At 39.0% G+C, this 25967-nt stretch overlaps 1 protein-coding gene across 1 annotated transcript in view; it reads left to right on the forward strand.

The window, feature by feature from the left end:
- The window catches only part of LOC134355538 (metabotropic glutamate receptor 4-like), a 1343412-nt gene that overhangs the window by 694497 nt on the left and 622948 nt on the right, over positions 1-25967 (forward strand). Inside the window, exon 6 of the mRNA XM_063065551.1 lies at positions 13872-14012. Coding sequence (XP_062921621.1) covers positions 13872-14012 — 141 coding nt within the window. The remainder of the gene's footprint in view (positions 1-13871; positions 14013-25967) is intronic.

A 25967-nucleotide genomic window follows, 5' to 3' on the forward strand; every position in this document is an offset into this window, starting at 1 on the left:
TCTTCTACAGATGGTAGGATTTGTTGAGGCAGTTGTTCTTGACGATTTTGTTGGAACTTCTGTACATGGTTGATGTCTTGAAGGATGTTAACATCGAATTTCTTAACAGGGTTCTGATTTTGGTGTTTCCTTTTGGGCTGAATCTTCATTCTCAAGGTGGACGAGATTAGTCGATGGTCTGTCCAGCACTTGTCGGCACCAGCAACAGCTCTTGTTATCAGTACATCTTGTTGTTCCCGAGATCGTATGATGATGTAGTCGATGAGGTGCCAGTGTTTGGAACGTGGATGCTGCCAGGAGACTTTTTGCCTGTTTTTCTGGCAAAATAGGGTGTTTGTAATCACCAGGTTGTGTTCAGCACATTTGGTGAGGAGGAGTGTTCCATTGGCATTGACCTTGTCAACTCCTTCCTTGCTTATTATTCCAGTCCAGAGCTTATAATCTTCCCCGACTCTGGCATTGGAGTTTCCCAAGAGAATGATCTTGTCGTTGTTGGGAACAGAGGAAAGGACGTCGTTAAGTTGGGCATAGAAGTTCATCTTTACTTCATCTTCAGCGTCCAGAGTTGGAGAATAGGCACTGATGATGGTGGCTTGTTGGTTCTTGACAAGTTGGATTGTCAGCAGAGTCATGAGACATTCGTTGATTCCCAGTGGTTGCTCTGTCAGCTTCTGAAGTAGGCTGTTTCGGATGGCAAAACCAACTCCATGGATCCCCAGTTGTTTAGGATCAGGTCCTTTTCAGAAAAAGGTGTATTGACCTTGCTCTTCCTTTAGTTGCCCTCCTCCAGCTCTGTGGGTCTCACTCAGAGCAACAATGTCAAAGTTGAATTTTTGGAGTTCCTGGGCAACAAAGGCAGTTCGCCTCCCTGGTCAGTCTGAGTTTGGGATATCCATCAGAGTTGGTATATTCCAGGTTCCAAATTACATAGTTTCACTTTGCGATGTTCTTCGACCACATAATGGTGGTACCTCTGGACGTGGATTTCCAGACAGGATGGGGTGAAGCAGACTATTTTAGGGCACCTTTTCTAGCCCCTTCCCAGTTCAGGGTGAGCAGAGTGGATCCTAAATAGGACTGCTCAGACGTGAATACTGCTGCCGAACAACTTTCCTGCTTCTGTCCAAAAGTTGAGCGACCGAATCAAGTATTCACCGCTTTCATGCCGGTTCTTGACCAGGAGCTTCCAGCCATCATATTGCCTGCTCCCATCGCCCTCCCCCAATCGCTGAAAGACTTGAAGAAGTGGCCCACAGAGCGAAGACGGCTGTGCGTGTATTTGTTTAATGCATACTTGATGTTGCACTCCAAGAAGCACACGATACTTCACAAATCAACCAACTGATTCCAATGGCATGGAAACCACAACAATTGGAGCTGATGGATTTGTTGCAGCCTTCATCCGCCTTCACAGCCGTTGAGTTCAAAGTAACTTCATCTGCCTGTTCCACCGTTGAGGTCTTGGTTGGATTGTTCTTTGTCAGGGACCTCACCCTCGACCTTACCGCCATGGGTGACCCTACCAGGAGCATATCTCCAGGCGGCATTGCTCTCGGGATCACAGGACCACACAAGTTTCTCCACCACAACAAAGTGACAATCCACGGAGAAGGGCAATATAAGTAGATAGGACTATTAAGATACTTGCCTTAATCAGATGGGCTGTTACGTTTAGAAGTCAGAAAGTCATGTTATATAGCTGTATAAAAGTTCTAATCTGGCCAGATTTCGAGTGTCGTATACAATTGTGGTTGTCACAATACAGGAAGGATGTGAAGGTCTTGGAGAGGTACAAGAGACTCACTAGGATATTGCCTGGATTGGAGAATATCCTTATGGCCTTGTGGTGTTAGCTATTAGGAGAGGTTGGAGAAACTTGGTTTATTTTCTCTGGAACATTGGTGGCTGAGTCATAAGCGGATAGGATATAGATTATGGGAGACATTGATAGGATAGATAGTTAGGATATATGTGGGGAGTGTTTTTTTTCTAGAAATTGGCATTACTGCTTCAAAAGAGAATTGCCCACTTAAGACAGAAGTGAGGTGATTTTTTTTTCTTTCTGGACGCTGTTGCATTTTTGGTATTCTCTTCCTCAAAGGGTTCGAAAGCAGAGCTTCCAAATTTTTTTTAAATACAGAGGTACTCAACTTCTCCATAAGCATGAGATACGTACAGTGAATATAGTAATCATATCTACCATGATTTTTTAACTAGTAGAATCTGTGAAAAGGGCCAAATGGCCGAGTGCTCCTTACACATATATACACATGCTCAATTTAGTGAGCAATTGACCTCTGAGTGCAGCGTCCATGATATTTCTAAAGTCTTTCTAAGTGTTGGCAGTCTGCCTTAGAGTTAGTAAAGGATGCTGTGCTTCTGTGAACTGGAACTTCATCCATTTGAATTCAAAGAAAGCAAACAATCCTTCCTAAACTGTAAAGCTGCAGTATCCATGTTACTTGACTGCACTAATAATATGAACCAATCCTATTAAGGGCAAAGCTTCATTTCAACCACAGTGAAATGTCTGCATCTGTCAAAACGAGTCAATGACTAATTGCTTACACACCATAAACTTGAGTACAGTACAAAGATTAAATCTTCTGCTACCTGACTATAAAATGCCACCTGACAGCTAACAGCTAGCTGACAGGCAAGGGAAAACCATTGTTGAAATCTTTCAACTGAAACCAAAGATACAGAATCCATTGAGTGATAAATGTATTACTGTGTTATATGCAACAACACACACTTTGACAACTTATGAGGCACACTTTATGTATTTTGCAAATAGATGGAGTATAATCTTCCTCGTCATTCCAAATTCTGATCATGTTTGCAGTGAAACTATAATGCACAAGCACAATTCAGATTTCCACTGAGCCTTCTCCTTGCTCCTCCACCCCGCACTGAATGCATCACAACCACCAGAAAACCACCCTTGGGCTTTTTCCTTACAGATTATTCACCTGAGGGTGGTTAACCTGTGAATTTCATTGCCACAGATAGCCATAGAGGCCAGGTCTTTTGGTATATTTAAAGCAGAGATTGATAGGTTCTTCAATAGTCAGGGCATCAAAGATTTAAAGATAGAAGTCAGGAGAATGAGGTTGAGAGGGATAATAAGTCAATGGCAAAGCAGACTCGATTGGCTGAATGACCTCATTCTGTTCCATGTCATAAAGTTCTAAGTCTGACCTGGTAAGGCAGCAGCTGGACTCCAAGGCAGGAATATTGAAGTTACATTCAGTGTTTAATAACCATCACAAATAAGGTGTGAGCAGATCGGAAGTTGTAGAACTGAGGTTAGCGGTGTGCTTCCAATTTGGTGGCTTACTGGACTGGGAATCCTGGCACCACCTTTACATAAGGTTTTGTGCAGCACTTTAGGATTTTTCTTTTTAGCATGAAAGTGATGGCCAGCAGAACAAAGTATCGTACAGAATCTGATGTATGAAGCTTGATTTCACTGCAGCAGCCACTTAATGCCCAAGTGCTGCAGTGGAAACTCAGCTACTGTCACGCTCCTTGGTAAAATTGATCCTAGAGCAGCAAACAATTTGTGGGCGGAATTCAACGGGTTGAGCAATATCTGTAGGGGCAAAGGAATTGTCAATATTTCAGGTCAGAACCCTGTATTAGGACAGGTCTCTGGTCAAGCATGTTTAAAGGCTGTAATGAACCTCAACAAGCTAGCACATTGCTAGGAATGCTGAGATATTATTCTGAATAAGTGGAAATGCCTTCATGGAGAATATAACTGCTGTGCTTTCTCAAAATGATAATATTCATGATCTCAGTATAGATACCCTTGCATGATGGAGGAACTCAGTAGGTCAGGCTGCACCCATGGAAGGTCTACATTCCGGACTGAGACTCCTCATCAGGACTACGCCCCAGTTACTGCCTGAAACATTGACTCTTTATTCCTTTCCAAAGATGCTGTCTGACCTGCTGTGTGTGTTACTTTGGATTTCCAATATCTGCAGAGTTCCTAGCGTTTACAACCTGTGTGTTTGTCTTCCTCGTTTTCCTCCAGTTACAAAATGTAGCATACACATTAAATTGTGGAAAATCGAGAGGTTATCCACTTCAATAGAGCAACGGGAATGCTGAATATTTTTTAAAATGTTAGTAACTGACAAATATAACTGCTGAAAGATCCTTGTGCAAGAATAACTGAATGTTAATGTTCAGGTATAGCTGAACTAGTTATAAAGGAAAGCCAAATTCAAAGCAAAGTTCAAAGTAAAATTTATTATCAGACTATATTCACACATGTCACCACATACAACCCTGAGATTCTTAATCATGTGGGCATTCTCATTTGCATGTGCACAGTTTTATGCAAGAGCATACAACACAGCAAACTGTGCAAATGCAAATACAAATAAATAGCAATAAATAATGAGAACATGAAATAACAAGATAAAGAGTTCTTAAAGTGAAGTCATTGGTTGTGGGAACACCAGAAATAAAATGACTGTAGTTACGCAAACACGGGTATGCTGAAGTTTCAAGCAACACACATAAAAGTCGCTGGTGAACGCAGCAGGCCGGGCAGCATCTATTGGAAGAGGTACAGTCGACATTTCGAGCTGAGACCCTTCGTCAGGACTAACTGAAGGAAGAGTTAGTAAGAGATTTGAAAGTGGGAGGGGGAGGGGGAGATCCGAAATGATAGGAGAAGACAGGAGGGGGAGGGATGGAGCCAAGAGCTGGACAGGTGATTGGCAAAAGGGATATGGGAGGATTATGGGACAGGAGGCCCAGGGAGAAAGAAAAGGGGGGGGGGAACCCAGAGGATAGGCAAGGGGTATAGTCAGAGGGACAGAGGGAGAAAAAGTAGAGAGAGAAAAAGAATGTGTGTATATAAATAAATAACGGATGGGGTACGAGGGGGAGGTGGGGCATTAATGGAAGTTAGAGAAGTCAATGTTCATGCCATCATGTTGGAGGCGACCCAGACGGAATATAAGGTGTTGTTCCTCCAACCTGGGTGTGGCTTCATCTTTACAGTAGAGGAGGCCGTGGATAGACATATCAGAATGGGAATGGGACGTGGAATTAAAATGTGTGGCCACTGGGAGATCCTGCTTTGTTTGGTGGACAGAGCGTAGGTGTTCAGCGAAACAATCTCCCAGTCTGCCTTCCCCCTCCTGTCTTCTCCTATCATTTCAGATCTCCTCCTCCCCCTCCCACTTTCAAATCTCTTACTAGCTCTTCTTTCAGTTAGTCCTGACGAAGGGTCTCGGCCCGAAATGTCGACTGTACCTCTTCCAATAGATGCTGCCTGGCCTGCTGCATTCACCAGCAACTTTTATGACTGTAGTTATCCTCTTTTGTTCAAGATCCTGATTGTTGTGGTGTATTAACTATTTTTAAACTTGGTGTTGCAATTCATGAGACACATGTACTGTATACTGATAGCAGCAGCAAGAAAAATGCATGGCCTGGGTGGTCAAGTTGAGTATAGAAGGTTTTGAGCTCATTTTGGAAGTAAAACTCTGCTAGGTTTAACTTTGTAGGTGGTCATTTCCATTCCAACCCTGCCACAGCTGTCGAGCATCCGTCATTGATTCCAGTCTAGTCTGGATTCTCCACTTTGCTGTGAGATGTCTTTCTGGAGATCACATCTAAACCTCTTGTAGTATTTTTGCCCTACAGCCTTGAATGCCTCTGATATGGCCCTCAGCAACTCTGGATTTCATCGTTCATCCAAGTCTTCTGGTTGGGATAAACACTGAATAATTTTGTGGGCCATACTCATCTATATCTGTTTTAATAAAGTATGTTACAATCCTGGTATAGTCATTCAGATTTATTCTCTGCATACATATATGTTACCATATACTACCTTGAGATTAATTTCCTCGCAGGCATTTACAGGAGAGTTAAGAAATATAGAACTTATGAAAAACTATATCCAAAGAAATATCGACAAATAATTGGTGTGTAAATGGAAACAAAAATAGTGCAAATACAAAATAAATAAATAACACTGAGAACACGAGTTGTAGAGTTCTTGAAAGTGCCTTTATAGGTTGGAAATCAGTTTAGAGTTGAGGTGAGTGATGTTATCTAACTTGGTTCAGGAGCCTGATTGTTGAAGCCTGGTGGTACAGGACTTAAGGCTCCCGTACTTCCTGCCCAACTATAGTAGTGACATGAATGCATGGCCTGGATGGTGGGAGGTTCTTGATGGTGAACACTGCTTTCTTATCACATTTTTCCTTGGATATTTGCTCTGTATACTTTTCCATTCCTGGGCATTGGTGTTTCCATGCCATACCACAATGCAACCAGTTAGGACACGCGCCACTGTGCATTTATAAAATTTTGTCAAAGTTTTAGTTAACATTCTGAGTCTACACAAATAGTATGTTGGTCTCTATTGTAAAGGCATTTAGTAGAGGAATAAAGATGGCTTGCCACAGAGTCACAGAGTTGTATGGAGATTCAGCATGGAAACAAGCTCTTTGGCCTACCAATCCAATGTCAATATCAACCATCTATATATATATGTACCATATGTTTGTCTCCTTGTTAGCCATTCTTCCCAGATTCTCACCTATTCTCCCCATATTCTCCCACTGGAGATAATTAATGAGATTCTCAATCAGTTCAGATTTTTATCAACTCCAAATTTACACACTGGGGGCAATTTTCTAGAGGCTAATTATTCTACTGGTCTGTATATCCTTGGGATTGAGAAAACTGGAGCACCTAAGGGAAAACTATTGATTCCATAAAGGAGTCTACACATAGAGCATTGTGCACAATTTTTATCTCCTTACCTAAAGGATCAAATACTTCCCTGAAACGTGTGGTAAAGGTTCATCAGACCGGTTTCACAGATGACAAGAGGTACATATTCTCTAGAGCGAGATTCAGAACCTTTTTTATGCCATGGACCCTTGGGCCATTTTCCGAGGGGTCCATGGACCCCAGGTTGGTAACCCTTGCTTCAGAGTGTTGAAAAATAAGGGCTGATGTCATTGAAACATACAAAAAAACTGCACAGAGCTGAATAAAGTTTATCCCAGCAGCAGGTTTCCACTAGCTGAGGAGTCCTCCTAATTGGAGAAATTATTGTCTCTAACGGGGGCATCACTTAGGATTGCACTGAGGAGTGAAGCTTCATTCAAACGATGATGAATCTTTGGAATTCTCCACCACTAAAGTATTTGGAAACCCAGTCCTTGATTGAATTAAAAACAGAATGATAAATACAATAAATGCATAATGATTAGACCATAAGACCATAAGACATAGGAGCAGAATTAGGCTATTCAGCCCATCGAGTCTGATCTGCCATTCCACCATGGCTGATCCCAGAACCCACTCAACCCCATACACTGGCCTTCTCCCCATATCCTTTGATGCCCTGACTAATCAGGAAATGATTAACTCCCGCTTTAAAAATACCCACGTACTTGGCCTCCACCGCAGTCTGTGGCAGAACTTTACACAGATTCACTACTCTTTGGCTAAAACGATAGCCTCCACAGCCTTAACAGATTCTGTTAATAGATCTGGCCATGCTTTGCAGTTGCAGCACGTGAAATGTTTTTGTTCAGGTCTCTACATTATAGTGAAGACTCCTTATTGTCGTGAAGTTCCCTCTGAATTGCTCTGAAATACAAAGGAGGATACTTGGATTCGAATTTTTCTGTATTGTCTTCTCCTCCTCTTCCCCCATGAGGTTCCCCTGTTTGTGTATCCTTTCCATATCCTCTCAATCTAACTGTGGTCCTAGGAACCTGTAATCAGAACAGTCATATCTAAAAATGAAGGCTTACTATGCTTTACTACTCTCTGTTGCCTTCAGTATCATAATTAGAATCAGGTTTAATATTACAGCCATACAGTATATCGTGAAATTTGTTGTTCTGCATCAACAGTACATTGCAATACGTAATCATTAAAAATAACTATAAATTACAATAAGAAATATTCCCCCTTGGAAATGTTCTTGTATCCATCTCCTGACTTGCTTTTCAATAATCTTTTTGCGGAGTTGCGTGGAGTTTTCTTTTGTCTTCATGGTGTAGTTTTTGCCAGGATACTGACTTGCCAGCAGTTGGACCTTCCGGATACGGGTGTATTTTTACTATAATCAATTGAATCACCTGGAACACAGATCTCCAAAAACAGATCTCCATTGAACTAATTTTGTGACTTCTAAAACCAGTTGGGTTGCACCAGTGATGATTTGCTGTGTCATATTCAAGGGGGTGAATACTTCTGCAATCAATTATTTGATATTTGTAATTAATTTAGATCACTTTGTAGCGTTTTGTTTTCACTTCGGCACGGAAGAGTCTTTTTCTGTTGTTCAGTGTCAAAAAAGCTAAATTAATTCCATTGTGGTTCAATGTTGTAAAACAATAAAACATGAAACCTTCCAAGGATTGTGAATACTTCTTACAGGCACTGTGTGTAAGTTAAATTAAATAGTGCAAAAAAAGATCTATATATGTATATATAAATAGTGAGGTAATGTTCATGGGTTAATTATCCATTGAGAAATCTGATGGTGGTGAGGGAGAAGCCGTTGAGTGTCTGTCTTCAAGGTCCTATCCCTTCTCCTTGATGGTAGCAATGTGAAGAGGGCATGTCTTGGGTGATGGATGTTCCTAATGATCGATGTCACTTTTTGAGGCATCACCTTTTGAAGGTGTCCTTGATGCTGGGAAGGCTAGTGCCAATGATGGAGCTGGCGGAGTTTGAAACTTTCTGTCCTTTTTTCTGATCCTTAGTAGTGGTCCCTCCAGGTGGTGATGCAACCTGTTAGGTTACTCATCACAGTACATCTATATAAATCTGTGAGAATCTTTGACGCCATACCAAATCTCCTCAAACTCCTAATGAAATATAACACTGTCATGCTTTTTTTTTGTAAATTGATCAATATGTTGGGTCAGGATAAACTTTCAGAGATGTTGATGCTCAGGAACTTGAAACTGCTCACCCTTTCCACTGCTGATTCTTTGATGAGGACTGGACTGTGTTCCCACAATCAATCCCTCAGTCTTGCTGATGTTGAGTGCAAGGTTGTTGTTACGACACCACTCAACTAGCTGATCTATCTCACCCTTGTTACATCTCTCCATCACCACCTGAAATTCTGCCTACATTAGTTGTGTCATAGGCAAATTGATAGATGGCATTTGAGCTGTGCCTAGCCACACAGTTGTGGATGTAGAGCACACATCCTTGAAGTACGCCGGAGTTGATTGTCAGCGAGGAAGAGAGGTCATTTTCGATCTGCACCGACTGTGAGTTCCTGTTGAGGAAGTCAAGGATCCAGTTGCAGAGGTGCATACAGAGCCCCTGGTTTTGGAACTTGATTATGAGATCTGAGGGTTGATTCCATTGAACAGTGAGCTGTATCAATAAAAAGCAGCCTGAGCTAGGTATTGCTGTTGTCCAGGTAATCACCAGACAAGGCAGAACAGAGAGCTAGTGAGACTACAAACTGCAGTGCATCCGGGTTCCTGCTTTGCTGGCAGGAGTTGATTCTGGCCATGACCAACCTGTCAAAGCACTTCATCACAGCAGATGTGAGTGCAACTGGGTGATGGTCAGCTAAGACATCTCACCCTGCTCTTCTTGGGCACTGGTATGATTGTCACCCTTTTGACGCAGTTCTGAACCTCTGAATGCAGCAGTGAGAGACTGACGATGTCCTTGAACATTCCCATCAGTTTGTTGGTACATGTTTTCAGTACCTACCAGGTACAGCATCAGAGCCTGATGCCTTGTGAGGGTTTGCCCTTATGAAAGATGTTCTGACATCTGTCTCTGAGACAGGGAGCACTAAGTCATTAAATGCTGCAGAGATTCCTATAGGTGTAGCTTTATTCTCCCTCTCAAATCCTGCAGAAAAAGTGTTGAGCTCATCTGGAGTGAAGAATCACAGCCATTCATGATGTTAGGTTTTGCTTTGTATGGAGTAATGGCCTTCAAACCCTGTCAGAGCTTATGTGCATCCAATTCTGTCTCAAGCTTCAACTGGAATTGTTTCTTTGCTCTTAAAATGGCCTTCCATAGGTTGGACCTGGACCTTGTATAGTTCTGGAAAACTTATCTGGAATGTCACAGATCTAGCCCTCAGCAGACTATGAGTCTATTGGTTTATCCATGGCTTTTGGTTTTGGTATGTCCCACATGTTTTTGAAAGCATGCACTCATCCATGTAGGTCTTGATGAAGTTGGTGACAACTGTGGCATATCCGTTCAGATTTTAAGATGAATCCTTGAAATTTTCCAATTTACTGACTCAAAGCAGTCCTGTAGGTGCTCCTCTGTGCTCCCTTTATCATACCTTCTTGGTCCTCACTAATGGTGCGGTGGTCTTTAGTCACTGCCTATATGCTGGGAGTAGAGTACAGCCAGGTGATTGGACTTGGGATGGCACAGTAAGTGTTCTTGATGGTGTTATAATAGTGGTCAAATGTGTTATCTCCTCTGGTTCCACAGGACTGCTGATCTCCAGTCAGATCGTGCACAGCAGAGAATGATGCGAAAAACAAATGAATATCCAGTGAGCGGCAGTTCTGTAAACAAGAACTCCTTATTAATGAGAGAGGTCAGAGGAGAATGGCCAGACTGGTTCAAGCTGCCAGGGAGTAACTCAAATAACCATGCTTTACAACAGTGGTGTGTGGAAGAGCTTCTCTGAATGTACAATATGTCAGCCTTCAAGTGGAGGGGCCACAGCAGCAGAAGACCGTCCACATACACTTAGTGGCTACTTTATTATGTTCAGGAGGTTTCTTTGAATGGCCACAGGGTGTATTTTGTGGCTAGTGATAGAGACTTATTTAGGGGACTTTGTCTGAGGTTGCATTTCAGGTTAACACAAGCCTGAGGGACGGAAGCATTTTAACTAAATTCCTATCTCAACCCAAATTACCTAAAGGCTGTTCATTCTCAGTTTCCCATCAGTATATTGTCTGAGCATTATACAAACAGTGTAGCTGAAAAATCCAAGTAGGATATAAAAAGTATTTTAAACATTTTGACCTAAGGTTGTCAATGATAACACACCCACAACAGTTTTGTTCATATCACATGACCAAATGGCAAATACGTGGTGGATTATATTTGTGAATTGTTCCTGACTCTTTACTGTGTTGAGTATAAAGTAAAAAAAATCATTGTTACCAACAGATCAGAAATGATTTAGCTAGCAGCCATTTACCTTAAATGTGTTGCACCTCTTCAAACATTTTCTGTTGCAAAAAGAAGTACAGAGGCCTAGGTTTAGAAGCTTGGTAATTAATACTGAGGGGATAATGGTAATTGAGTACTGAGCTGTAATCTATGAACAGCAGCCTGAAGTATGTTTTGCTGTTGTTTAGGTGCTCCAAAGCAGAGCGAGGCAGTGGGCTGCATCCACTGTAGACTTATTACAGTTGTAGATGAATTGCAGTGGGTTTATGTCCTTGCTTGGGTAGAAGTTAATTCTAGCTATCACTAACCTTCCAGAAGACTTTATGATGTGAGTGATACTGGTCAATAGTCATTGAGGCAGCTCACCCTGCACTCCTTGGCCACTAGTATGATTACTGCACTTTTGAACCTCCTTCCGTTGCAGTGAGAGATTGAAGATGTCCATGAACAACCCAGCCAGTTGTTTGGCACAGGTTTTTAATATTCCTTATTATCTATTACCCCCAAAATTAAGGAATAGCAGGAATTAACAGATTGAAAGCAAGAAGTTCTGTTTAGTGTGTGCATGAAATTCCCTGATCACCACAGAGCTATTACACAGCATATTCAGGTTAGTTACAAGGAGAAACTGACTGATGTGTTTCAGTGACATGTCTAATAGGGGTACTGAACATGTAAGGTCAGAGGATAAAGCAATAGTCATGATATTGGAATACAGACTGTGGCACATTGCTTTGCCTTAGGAGCTACTTAAATTAGTCCTCTTTCACACTTGAATCCTTACAGTTCATATTACACAATCTCTTTTTATGATATTCAGCTTTCTGGCAATATTATTTATTTATTTTTTTAAAATATAATTTTTATTAAATTTTCAAAATGAATATATAGAAAATAAAATCTACCCTCCCCCCTCCCCTTAACCCTCCCCCCCCCCCGTATATAGTCCTACCTAAAAAGAAAAGAAAGAAAAAAAAAGAACCGCCTGGGTATTGGAAGGTTTCCACATGCTCCATGGGATTCAAAATAAATTTAATATACTTATTCGTTAGTTTCCCCAAGGGACCAAGATCTTTATCGGAGCAATTAAATATGCCATCCTATCTTTTGTAAATAAGGGCACCAGATATTCAAAAATGTTCCATATTTATCTCTTAAATTATAAGTAATTTTTTCGAGTGGAATAGAACTAGCCATTTCATTGTTCCAACGATTCATACTTAAATACGAATCAGATTTCCAAGTAACAACTATAGTCTTCTTAGCGACTGCCAATGCAATTTTTATAAATTCTTTCTGATACTTATTCCATTTAAGTTTTGGCTTTATCCCTTCAATATCACCTAGTAGAAATAATACAGGGTTATGTGGAAGTTGAGTTCCAGTAATTTGTCCCAATAAGACTCTTAAATTTATACAAAAGGGTTGAATTTTAAAACAAGATCAAGTAGAAGCAATATTATTTATTGACCATACAAATTACATTCTGTTAGATCACACTATCCAGATGTCATTATGGTACTCTCCAGACCTGAGCCAGAGAGAAGCCAGCGTTTTATGTGTGGCTGGTTGTCAGGCTCAGGGAATATTCCATGGATAAAAGAAGCAGAGAGGCGCAGAGGGCATATTGTCATTGAAGCCACTCTGATTCACTATAATTGCAGATATTCCAGAAGCTTCCTTCAGAAAGTGAAGTGTGCCTAACCATTAAACAAGACTTAACATCATTAAAAAGCCATAGCTGACATAGTTTTTGAAACTGCCTTTTACCTTTAGTTCATGATTGGACAGTGTTGATTTAGGAGAATGCTGTTTGCAGCTGAGAAGTATTTAATGACTGATGAGACTTAAAAAGCAAAATATAGAGAGGGGAAAACAAATATGGCTATGGAAGTGTATACACTTCTAATGTGTTTACATGGGTGAGTATTCATAGTTAACAGTGCAAAGCTGGAATTTGATTCCTAAAGGATAATTTATGATAGACAGAGTATATATTTCACAATCTGCTTCAATTTATGGTATTGGGATTCTGGCAAAATTAATTCCTCGACATTTAAATTTAATGTCATTATAACGCACTAGCCAGAATCTCACTATGACACTCTTTTGCACTGTCTCGATGAATAGACAAGTTGCAACAAGCCTGTTTGATCTTTGATCTACTCTGAGTTAGCTATGAGCAGAGGCAATTGTTGCAAGTCAGCCTCTGGATAATAGAACAGGAAGTCAGGTAGCCTCCATCTACATCTGCTGGAAGTCTCTCAGTGTGACTGTCAGAAAAGAACAGCATGAATTCAACTTCAAATCCCTATGTGATCAGATCGCCTAATGAATTCCAAATTTATCAAGAATAATGCAATAGGGAGGACACTAGAAGGTGTTGTATGCCTGCCAGTAAAACTTTTACTGAAAAGTTTCCCAGAGATATATGAGATGACACACAGAAACTGGAAAAGAAATAAAGTTCACAGCGTTAATTACAGCACTTGTAATAGAATGAATGCACACAAGTTCAGACATCTGGATAATTATCACAGTTCATCTGTGTCAGCCTTTCTTACATAGTTCTCTAATCATTCAATTTATTTCATTTGATTCTCATTGGCTATAAGTTTATCACTGTTACAGATGGAAAGTTGACTGTAATTATTAGCAACTTGAGTAACAAATGTTTCATTTTGTAGGTTTTGATAGATACTTCATGAGCCGTACTCTGGAGAATAACAGAAGAAACATCTGGTTTGCAGAATTTTGGGAAGCAAACTTCAACTGCAAGTTGAGCCGACATGGATTTAAACGAGGGAGTCACGTTAAAAAGTGTACAGGTATGCCCGAACGTGTATCCTCCTTGCAAGCTCCTCTGTTTTCATATTAGTTTTGATATTTCTTTTAGTTTTGGCATTCCATGTTATGATGGTGAATAGTTCTAGCAAAATGGATGTCAGTGAATTTCAATATTACCCAAAATCAACATGCTGAAAGCAGATAACTGCACATACATAAAATGAGCTGTTGATGAGAAATATTCAGAGTTTAATTTACCATGAGATGTACGCAAGGAAAAATGTTTGCAAGTTTTATTTTGAAGTTGAGAAAATATATGGGTTGAAATCACAAAAGCAGGCTTTGTGTGCTTAGCCTTCACAACAAGGTTTTCCTCTGTGCTTTCATTTGTGTTTAATCATTCAATTAGTGAAGTGATCACCAATCTGAAATGCTAACAATGAACATTAAGGAAGTCATTTGAAAGCAAATTTATAATTTTGAACATTTTTATTTCCAGTACATCAGGACTACTGTAAACCAATTGAGAAATCCTTTTCATACCTATTTCCTTAGAAAATTTAGTGCATGTAAGTTTCTTTTGGTAGAGATGCATCTAAGCAGTATGTTCTCAGCTTTCTGATCTTACTGGTAAGAAATCCAATACAACCTGATGTCTAAGGCATTAAATGCAAAAGAATTCAACCTTACATGAAGTAAGGCCTTTCCTTGGCACATTCTGACATTGATTCAGATTCAGATATATTTAGCATACAGTGAAATGTGTCATGAAGAGAATGTGAAGGAAATAAAGTTAATCTCACCTGTAGGTGGGTCATAATAATGGAGGAGCAGAGTGGCTTGATGATGGTGGGAATGTGATAGACCTGGAAGGAAGGTTGGGGAAGGTAAATCTGGCCGTAAAACTGAGAAAAGATTTTATCATTGGTTGGGTTGAAGTGGGTTGTTGGGATGATTGAGAAATTGAAGGGGTGGATTGGCTGAAGGGTGGGTAGTGGAATCAAAGTGTCATTGATGTGGTATTGGGTTAGGGACCAGGCTGGTGACAGCCATGTTTGAATTGCGAGTTGGAGGGGTTTGATCTTGTTAGGATGTGGAGCCCAGTGGAGAATTTATATAAATGGGACTTACACCACTGCTTCATAATATTAAATCCTGGAGTTACACACGTTAAATCAGTTTATATACTTGTATCAGTAAAATATGTTCTAATACGTACACACCAGGACTGCACTTATGAAGGCTTTATAAAAATGTTAAAATAAGAATTGGGGTGAGAATTCTGTAGTACTTTCAAGCCTACAATTATTATAGAAATATCCGCTCAATAATGTGGACAAGCTTTACTCCATCCATAACATATGATTGAGACAAAAATCTGTTGAATTTTATTTGCCCAAGCATATAAATGGTTCTTCTTATATTCAGTTACTTCTCCTCTCCTGAATAATGTATTAAATAATTTCCCTGATTTCCTTGAAACTATTCATTCAAGTGTCTCTTTCCTTAGCACCTTATCATTACTCAAGTTCGCCAAACCCAGAGTCATCCGTCCTTTCCTCTACTTCCTCTTGCTGCCTAATAATATATATTGATTAGAAAACAGCATAGTACTCAGTTCTGCAGAGTAAGTTCCTGCAGTACCTCGGAAAGCAGAAATAAACTTCCTCTGTTTGGTAATACCTTTTCAATCTTCCACCATTTGATATTTTTATTGCAGCTGAGCTCTTTGTTAATGGACTTGTAGATTTATACATTCAGCATGGTCAGATCCTGATTTATCTACTGAGCTCGAATTCCTCATCTGGTCTGTTACTCCCATTACAATTATGTTTCACTCATCTGCAGATTGATATTTCCTGCCCAGTAGGATTGATAAGAATAACCTAAGTACCTTTGTATCTCATTGTCATTCATGTTTCTCTTCTTCCCTGATACCTGCAAGTCTATCATTTGGGTTATCTTGCTGTAAGGTACCAATGTATTTAAAAAAAAAAAGTTATTTTCTGTGAGTTTTTTGAGGAAAAGCTAAAAAATTGCAGGCCTCCTTTATGAGACAGAAATTATGTTAACTTACCTCAGGTAGTTTATTTTGCAGCAATTTGACTGAATACAAAAATGATGTGTTTAGGCACAACTCGTATTAGTAATATTTATATTACAGAGTACATGCTGCAAGAAGCTGAGTTTGAGTAATTCTACCATTGCTCAAGGTATGCTCCTTGGCCCACAAAATTATTCCCAGTCATTTCCACTTCAGGTATTTCATCATTGGAAATATAAAGAAATCTCATCGGTAATCATTAACAACAAAAAAAGAAAATGCTAGAAATACTAGACTGCTTCAACGACATTTGTGGATGAAGGAACTCCAGTTTGGCTAAAACTGACTGTTCCTCTTTCCACAGATGCTGCCTGACCTGCTGAGTTTTTCCAAGAATTTCTCCCTTTTATTTTAGAATCCCAGTGTCTCTGATTTTCCAAAAATTCATCTATGCCAATGAGAACTGCCATCTACCTCATGTAAGAGTAGTGGGAGTGGAACACTGTCAGTGATTTCCTGACATAGAAAGTTTCTGTTTGTGTTTAGCTTGGGTTCTGTTTTGAAACTAATTTTCTCTAAGGCTCTGTACCTTATTTTCCATTCCGACTTGGTCATTATTAACTGTCAGATTTGAAATTGGGCAAATGCATCTAGAAATTCCAAGTGTCAATAAAGTTACCATATAATTTCCAAGACTTTTTGTATATAATTTGGCTGGGTTTGTTCCCCAACATATTTTGTATAAAAGCACCATAGGCGACATTGGTCTAATTTGTTCATTACTCATAAACATTCACTTCTTTGTACAGCATTATTAGTGAAATAAAAAATCAAAAAAGCAAATCTAATAGGTTAGCAATATCCTGAAGGCATTTTCTTTAAATCTATATACACAGTGTTAATTTCATGGAGCGTTTACTGCCTTAAATTCTGGCCTGGAGATACACTTGACTTGCATTGGCAAAAACAATTGCCTTTTTGCTTCACGGTTGAATTGTTGCTCAGGTGAATCTGTTAGACATAAACGTAATGCTCTTTGAAATAAAAGGGCTCTATTCAACTGACATTTTGCCAGAACTATTTTGTTTAGTAATTCACAGACCCTGGTCTGAGTAGATGCATCTAGCTCAATTCTAGAGTTTCAGCCATTCCTGTAAACTGTAAACTGCAGCTTTTCCTGTAAGCTGTTCCTGTAAACCATATTCAACAAATAGAGAAACTTACCATGTGGCTGAATGGAATATCTAGAGCATGACATCATGTAAATAAGCCTTAACACAGAAGAACAATATAAGGAGAATTAGTATTATCTTAGAAGAATTTTTGATATTTATATTGAAGAGAAGCAGTATCTGAACAAGACATTTGTTCTTATGCCTGCTGATATTAAACACTTATCCTGCAGATACTTACTGCTTAGAAGTCAAAATTGATATTTTAATGAAACCTCTATAGTTTTATCCATGATGAGTTTCACCCAGAACATGAAATTTGAGGAAAGATGAAGAAAGTAAGGGAGGGGAATCAAATACTCTATCAACAGATTTGGTGGTCTTTATTTTTTCTTTGCATGTGATTTTAATTTTTAACCATTAACCAGCTTACTGCTGTACCATCTAAACAGCTTTGCTTTTTGAATTAAAATGTTCAAAATGTCCACAGAAATGTAATTTGTCTATCAGTTTCAAAACTACTTTAAGTGAATGAGAAAATTCTTGTACTGTTTTCCACACTGCTCAGTTGTACATTAATGGATATATATTTTGAAGAATACTGCTCGTTTCATACATATAGTACTTCTAAGGTTTTATATCTTTATTTTATTTACATTCCAAAAGTATAATTTTCCATTTAAACAACAATCAAATATTTAGGTGTTTTTAATGGTGAAGGATGAAAGATACATGATTGTGCTTATAAAAATATATGGAATAAATCGCCATGTTGGATTTAAATTTGGTATGGTTGTGGATAGCAGAGGTACTCACAACCCACTATAGAGGTCTGATGACCAGGTCTTATTATAGATGTAGCTTGTGTAGAAGATCCTGCATCTAGGCTCAATGGTCCAAGCTCTCTTCTGTAATGTAGATACTGTATGAAATTATCTTAAATAAGTGAAAGAAGATATGGTATAGAATCTGCCAGCTATTCATTCCTGAAACTTCATTAGCTTTGAAAGTAGAGCAGCCCTCAAGAGTGTGCTGTTAAGTGCAGGGATAAACTCTAAAATTACCACTCAGAATAAAAAAAACTAAGGTTTTTTTTTGTAAATGCTAGATGTTCACATCCTTCTTCCTCTCAGGGGATAATGTTTCTAACATCTTAAATGAAATTGGTCGTATTTCCTTCCTAACAACACTCAGTAGCTTGTCTAATTGGCAACGTGAGATTAATCCTCGAATCCTTCAAGATTATGTGTACACATCTGTCCTAAACAAGTGTAAAATATGAGAGGAAGTGATCAAAATTCAAAGAAGCTCACAACCTAATGCACCTGTTCCAACTCTTTAACATAGTTCTTTGAAATAACACTGACAAGAGTTATACGGTAATATTCCAGTCCCTTCCAGCCTTGAATCCCAGTTTTATATATTGTAAATATGTGGTCGCTTGTACCAATCTCACTGTTATAACATGAAACACCAGTAACTTCTGATACTGTATCTCAGTATTCTAATGTGACAACATATTGACCAGTATCATAGTTTAGTGTTTTTGGTGAATAACCTACACTGCTAACATTGGTCCTCACTGTTAAATGGTGAGAAACTTGTAACATTGTGTCTCAGTGTTATTATATGTCACATACCTGGGTCCACTGGTATTGTTTCCCTATATTATATAAAGAAGACAGGTTTGTCTCCAGTAGTGCCACACTTCTCCTGGATCTTGTCCTGAATTTGAACTGTCTTGGAGATCAGAATGAAGTGGTTGTGGTTTCCACACCTGTAGTCTCCAGCACTGGGATTAGGCAGCTCCTTGGAGCTCAATGCTTCTGATGTCAATGTCAATGTCAATCTCTTTCCTGGGTGTCTGGCTCAGGCTAATATTATTGTGTCTCAAAGATTAACATATTTGTACTCTGGTGACGAGGGGCAGACATTGGGTAGGCCCTGAGAAATTTTCCCGATGACGTACTTTTTTCCACAGTATACGTACATGGTAAATAAAATAGGAATATGCCTTACACCATGTTCATTGTACAAAAACTTCAATTCGTTCCCTTGAAATGAGTTAACATCATTTACATTTTCTCTTTGAACATTGCATCTACCAAGCAATTGAGAATCTGTTACACAAAGCTCGTTCTCTCTTGGTCTGTGGTGCCAGGACTCCAGTCTGCAGTCCTTTCTCATAGTGCCTTTGTGGAGGTTGGACTTCATTGGAAAATTCAGCACATACTCGTTGGAAGGTGTCAGTCGGCTGCAGTGTCTTGCAGATGTCTGTTTATACTGGACAATCCATGTTTCAAGCCAACTAAAGTTGTGTCATTCACCATCCTTTTACTGACATCTGTGGATTATGGTGAACCCTCTGTGGACATTCTCAAAGAAGTAATGTCAGCGAATCTCAGTCTCTGGATTGGAAGATGATCTCAGGTGACTGTGAGGTAAAGATCAGGGGTTGTCAGCTTTTTATCTCTCTGAGTTCCTCATCCACACCCAGTCCCTAAGGATTGGCACCTATATTAGTTCTGCTCAAGGATCCAGTAGGCAGAGTGGCAATTGAGTCTAGTCTTCAGACTTCAACGCAGTTCACCTCCTGCCCCGATCCCTCTCCCATGGTTATGTGGCACAACTCTGGTCATTTCTTTTAACAGCTTCTAACACTCAATACCGCAGACCTCAGCGGGCTTTTGGCAACTCAGGTGTAAGGCAATTTCACCACCACTGCCTTGGGCATCTCTGCCGTTCTTTAAGACTTGTGGCCTGAACCCCATGCACTTGTGTACCAATCTACCCGCAACGCATAGAAAGAGCTTATGGTTAATGTTATCACTTGTAGAATTTTTGCTCATCACAGACATCTACTAATTCACTGATATGTAAACATTGATTCACAATACTTAATCCACCTCCTTTAAATACTATGGATTTGTATAAGAAAATAAATCCTGGAGGTCATTTAATAATAATAAGGAAAGGAAAGGTATGTCGCATATGGAGTTTCTCCGGTTAGCGGACGATTTCCCTCATTGCCTCTCTGATGTAGTGAGGATTCGCGTACAAGGCAAGTTACAGCAGTGGTTTGCCATTACCTTCTGCCGGGTGAGTTTCCAAAGAGATCACCAGCTCATAACCCTGCACGGATGGAAAACGTGCAAAGGAGCCGGCTGGCTGGATTCGAACCTGGGACCTCTCGTCCTAAAGTCCGATGCTGATGTCACTACGTCATCAGCCGGGTCTTAATAATAATAATAATAATAATAATAATAATAATAATAACTTATTTGTAGAGCACTTTTCATACAAACAATGTAGTTCAAAGTGCTTACAATGGGATAAAGTGCAAACATAAAAATAAAAGAAAAAAGATGTTAGTTAAAAGCAAGATTAAATAAACAGGTATTGAGCTGGCCTTTAAAGTGTCAACTGAGTCTGCATCCCCTATAGTTTTAGGTACTGAGTTCCACAGTTTGGAGCATAGTTTAAAAAAAAAAGCTGACCTGCCAACAATCTTTTGAGGCAGATTGTTTCAATTTAAATTTGAGAAACTGGTGGAAGAAGACCAGAGAACTCAAGCAGGATAATAACATGAAAGTGATTCTGTGATGTATTCTAGTCTCAGACCATTGAGAGCTTTAAAAACAAGTAAGTGAACTCTGAAATCAATTCTAAAATATACAGGAAGCCAATACAGCGTAGTTAGGGCAGGAGTGATATGCTCCCTCATCCTGGACTTAGTTAAAAGTCTAGCAGAGCTGTTCTGAATGAGTTAAAGTTTGTCAATAGATTGTTTTGGAAGGGCAGTTAGAAGTGTATTGCTGTAATTAATTCTATTCAATATATAGGCATGAACAGAGCAAACACAAAAAAGAGAAGTAATGTATGAGATCATGAAAAGGCAACGTAACTTCATTGGACATGTGATTAGGAAAGAGGAGTTAGAATGCACCGTAATTATGGGAAAGATTGAAAGGAAGAAAGCAAGAGGAAGACAAAGACAAATGATGATGGAGACAGCAGCCAGAGAACTGGAAATGAATACCAATGAATTGATCCACTTGACCCGAAACAGGAATGTGTGGGCCATGGCAGTCAAAGCTCAAACTGGGCACGGCACCTGATGATGATAATGATGATATAGGCATGAATTAGTTTTTCAGCATCATTATGTAACAGAAACAGATATGTATTTGCAATATTTCTTACGTGTAGATATGCTGCCCTGGTCACTTGCTTTATGTGGGACTTCAAATTCAAATATTGTTGCTTCTGATTTTATAAGGGGAGCCAAGTTCCTCTTTCAGTATTTTTATTAATTTATATATATATAAGAATACTGAGTACAGGAAAAAAATATGTCAATAGATTGAGCTAAATCGCATGTAAAGACTCCTTACCCTATATTCATACAAGTCAATTGGTTTGTAACATTGAAAAGTAATAATTTTATTATATTAAAAAATCTAACCCACTACCAAGACCGAAGCTGATTAGTAGAAAAAAAAGAAAAAAAGATTGTTAGTCATCATCTGTGCTTTAACAGCAAATCAAAGGTTTTTAAAATAATTCAGAAAAGGTCCCCACAATGTTTGAAAGTCTTGATTACATTCAAAGATTGAACATCGAATCTTCTCTAAATTTAAACATGATATCACATCACGTAACCATTGGTCATGAATAGGAGGGGACGCAGCTTTCCATTTAAGCAAAAGCATCCTTCTGACCATAAGAGACATAAAAGCCAAAATGTGCAAATCAGATGGCTCCAAAATAATATCCTTTCCTCCAACAATGCCAAATAAAGTAGTCGAAGGATTAGGATTGAAATTTACTTTAAAAAGTATCCAAAAGGTTTGAAATACTTCTTTCCAATGTTTTCCAAGACACGGACATGTCCAAAACATATGAATGAGTGAAGCTTCTCCATTATTACATTTCTCAGAATACAGAGATATATCTAAATAAAAACGAGTCAACTTATCCTTCGTCATATGGGCCCTATGGACCACTTTCCTAAGCATATCAAGTTTATCTCTTTTGGCCTTGGGACCAACCAAAAGTATTTTTGATTTATCTTCCTTTAGTTTTAGGAAATTATTGACATAACCCTTCTGCAAAGCTGATTGAAATTACAAAACAGATTTAATCTGGTGTAAAGATAACACAGAAGAATTGATCAAAATGTTGATCAGAACTTTAAACAGGAGTTTCAGCCACAGGTTACATCTCTTCTGTTGTTGGACAAATCACGGGCCGCAAAGAAGATGTATGAACTTAGCCGGTCAGGTAGTAAATCTGGAGGGAAACAACAGTCAACATTTCTGTCCTGATGAAGGGTCTCAGCCTGAAATATCAACTGTTTATTTTCCACCATAGAAGCTACCTGGTCTGCTGAGTTCCTCCAGCACTTTGTGTTTGCTGCTTAAGATTCTAGAATCCACAGAATCTCTTGTGTCTCAGGTGGCAATGAGTCAGCTTAGTGGAGCAAGATAGGTCACCTTGTTGAGTGAAGTTGCGAAAACATCCCCTCGTTCAGTGCAGCAAAACTAAAGAGCTGATGATTGACTGAAGGAAGGGGAGGAATAGCAGACATACGACAATCTACGTTGTGGAATTGGCAGTGAATGATTCAGTAGCTTCAAATTCCTGGATATTAACATATCACTTGACCTGTTGTGGGCCCAGCATATAGATACAATCACGTGGAATGTGAGATGGCGCGGGTAGGGAGGTTCAACTTGTTATTGAGCACACTAACAGACTTCTACAGATGCACTGTTGAAAAGATCCTGACCAGATGCATCATGGTCTGGTACAACAATTCAAATGCGCAAGGGCGTAAGTGTGGTGGATTCTGCCCAATACATCACAGGCACATACCTCCTCATCACTGATAATGGTGGCGCTGTCTCAAGAAGGCAATGTCTTCCATCAAAGACCCCCTCCATCTGGGCCATGCCATCTTCTCGCAGTACCATCAGGCAGGAGGTACAGAACCCTCCAGGTTCCCTCCAACCATTCGGTTCTTGATCTAACTGACAAAATCCTAATGATTACAATTTAGCAATACTCTAACCAGTCTGACAACTTTTCACTAAAATACTTCTGTTCTAACTGTGTTTTCTTGTAAAAATTCTGTATAATTTATGTTTAATTATGCTACTTATATGATGCTTGGTGCCTGTGATGTTGATGTAAGTAAGAATTTCATTGTACCTGAGTACACATGTGACAACAAACTCAATTCTGACTTTCACTAACTCTATAGATCTGAGTTGAAATTTCTTCATTTTATAGTTCCAAAATATAAAAAATGATAAATAAATAAATATTAGATATTAATAGTGCTTCATCTTCGAATTTAAATCATACTTGTGTGTAATTTTCACTCTGTAACACATATTGAAGTCTGGTTAAAGTTGTCCTTAGTTTGGTGTCAGATTGATGGTATCCCAGTTGGAAAAGGGAACATTCATTTTACAACAATCCTTGTGGACTGCTTTCTTCTCAGTCAGAGTTGAGTAATATCACTTCATTGATGTCTGCAAGTACTGCACCATTGATTCTAGGGTTCCTAATAATTTGCATCAAACTACAAAGAAAAAAATCAGCTAATAAACAAATTAGCATATAGAACTCATTGCTCCTTATAAGTAAACTGACTCACACCCACTTACTCACCTCTCCATCCCCTTGACTATATCTTCTTAGTTAATTAATTGAAACATTGGCAATTAAGGGAATATTATTAACTGCTTGTCAGCTTGTTATATTATAGCAATTGTCAGTCAGCATTATGTTTTGTTTTGACATGGACTAGGCTTTCATGCTTCATAAAGCAATCATGAAAAAATGGCTCTTGTATGAGAATGCATGATGTGCACTACTTTGGTTAAGGAATGGACTGCAGAGAAATACTAATTAATGACTATTCAGGGAAATGACAGGAACATCTTTGTAATTGTGTATGCTCCGGTGAATCAGTTCACTTCCATTTGAGTACGTCAAGATTTATCTGTATTCAGTGATTTGTGTCAGTGGTCTGTATCTGTATACAGACACCAATAAGAACAGTACTATTATGATGCATAAAATTGTATTTTGAAGGAAGATAATAATGACCTTGTCCTGTTGGATAATAAAGAGTTGATTTGAGGATTATTTAAATTGTGGAAAGATAGATATGTGGCGGTCCAAAGAGATTACAGATTTTGGGGGTCATTTTGTCCCATGAGGCTGCCATGTCATTCATTGAGATCATGGCTAAACAGAACCTAATTTTACATTACTTTCTTTTCCCTTGGGTAAGTATAACACTAGTTGATCTAAATAAAAGTTAAGATATTTACCAAGCATCTGTTGTTTTCTGCAGCAGAGTGTTTCAGCCTTTTATCATTATTTGCAGATATGTGTATTACCAAAACTCACTTGTGGAGGACATGGCTCTAATTTTAACACAATGACCATTGACCTGAGACCACACCAACAGGAATTGATTTTCCCTCTCAACAGTTTGAAATCCTTAATTAAGATCATCCCTTAAACCTGCAATTTTCAAACACAGTTTGTGTAATTTAACCACTGGACTACAACAGTAATTTTGCTAATTTGAGCTTCCCTGAGGCCAAAGTCAAAGCATTTCCACAAATACATAGCGGACAGAATTGTTCACTGCCGTTACTAACCTGGTCTTTGTATGGTAATGGCACAGCAGTTTGTCCCTTGCATTCTAGTCCTCTAAGCATAAAGATCAGAGTTGCTTTAGTCATAGTCATAGTCATACTTCATTGATCCTGAGGGAAATTGGTTTTTGTTACAGTAGACATTGTTATTAATTTTAGAGAAATTATTTCAGAGAATAGTACTTGGGTAACTGCAGCTGGCCAGGACACTGTTGTTTAGGTATGATTTTGAATGGTGTGTAGGAACAGAAAGGCCATGGTATTAATGTTCATAGATCTCTAAAGGTAGCAGGACAGGTTTGTTAGGTAGTACTTGCAAAGGCATACAATATAAAAACAAGAAATTTACACAAGAACAATACTAGGTTCTAGTTAGAGTAAGTTAGGGTCTGCAGTCCAAAGAAAGGTCCTCTGTAGTGTTGTGGCCACCAACATTATATGAAAGCTGTGATTGCACCTGATTTGCGAGGATCTTGCCTTGAATGGAAAATTGTTTTCTTTGGAAGGTAAGAGGAAATTCTTGGCAACTGAGGGGAGAAAGGCAGAGGATATGTGGTACAGTGAAAGGGTTGTCAGCTTGTACAGGATGCTTACACCATCTGCAACTTGTGGATCAGAATAGATAGCAGAGAAAGCAAAAACAAATCTAGGCTGGGTTGAGGATAATTAGGGACATCATCATCCCTTATGGTTAATAAAAGGTGATGATGACCCTAATTCTTCTCAACCTAGCCTAGATTTGCTAATGTTAATGAAAGGAAAGATCCAAATCTGAAAAGGTCTTGACGCTGCTGATTGGCGAATGTGATCTATCAAGAGAATGAGCTTAAAAATAATAACAAAAAAAATCAAAGGTATTCATTTATGGCTTCTTAATTTTTATTTATTTTATTTTATTTAGAGATAAGAATAAGCCCGTCTGCCCCCCCTATTTACCCCTAGTCTAATCATGGGACAATTTACAATAGCCAATTAACCTATTAGCTAGTATGTCCTTGGATTATTGATGGAAACCGGAGCACCTGGAGAAGATCCAGACATTCCATGGGGAACATATACAAACTCTTCGCATAGGACCTGGAATTGAACATCAAACTGTGG

Source organism: Mobula hypostoma, chromosome 13 (genome assembly GCF_963921235.1).
Source record: "Mobula hypostoma chromosome 13, sMobHyp1.1, whole genome shotgun sequence".
Lineage (NCBI taxonomy): Eukaryota > Metazoa > Chordata > Chondrichthyes > Myliobatiformes > Myliobatidae > Mobula > Mobula hypostoma.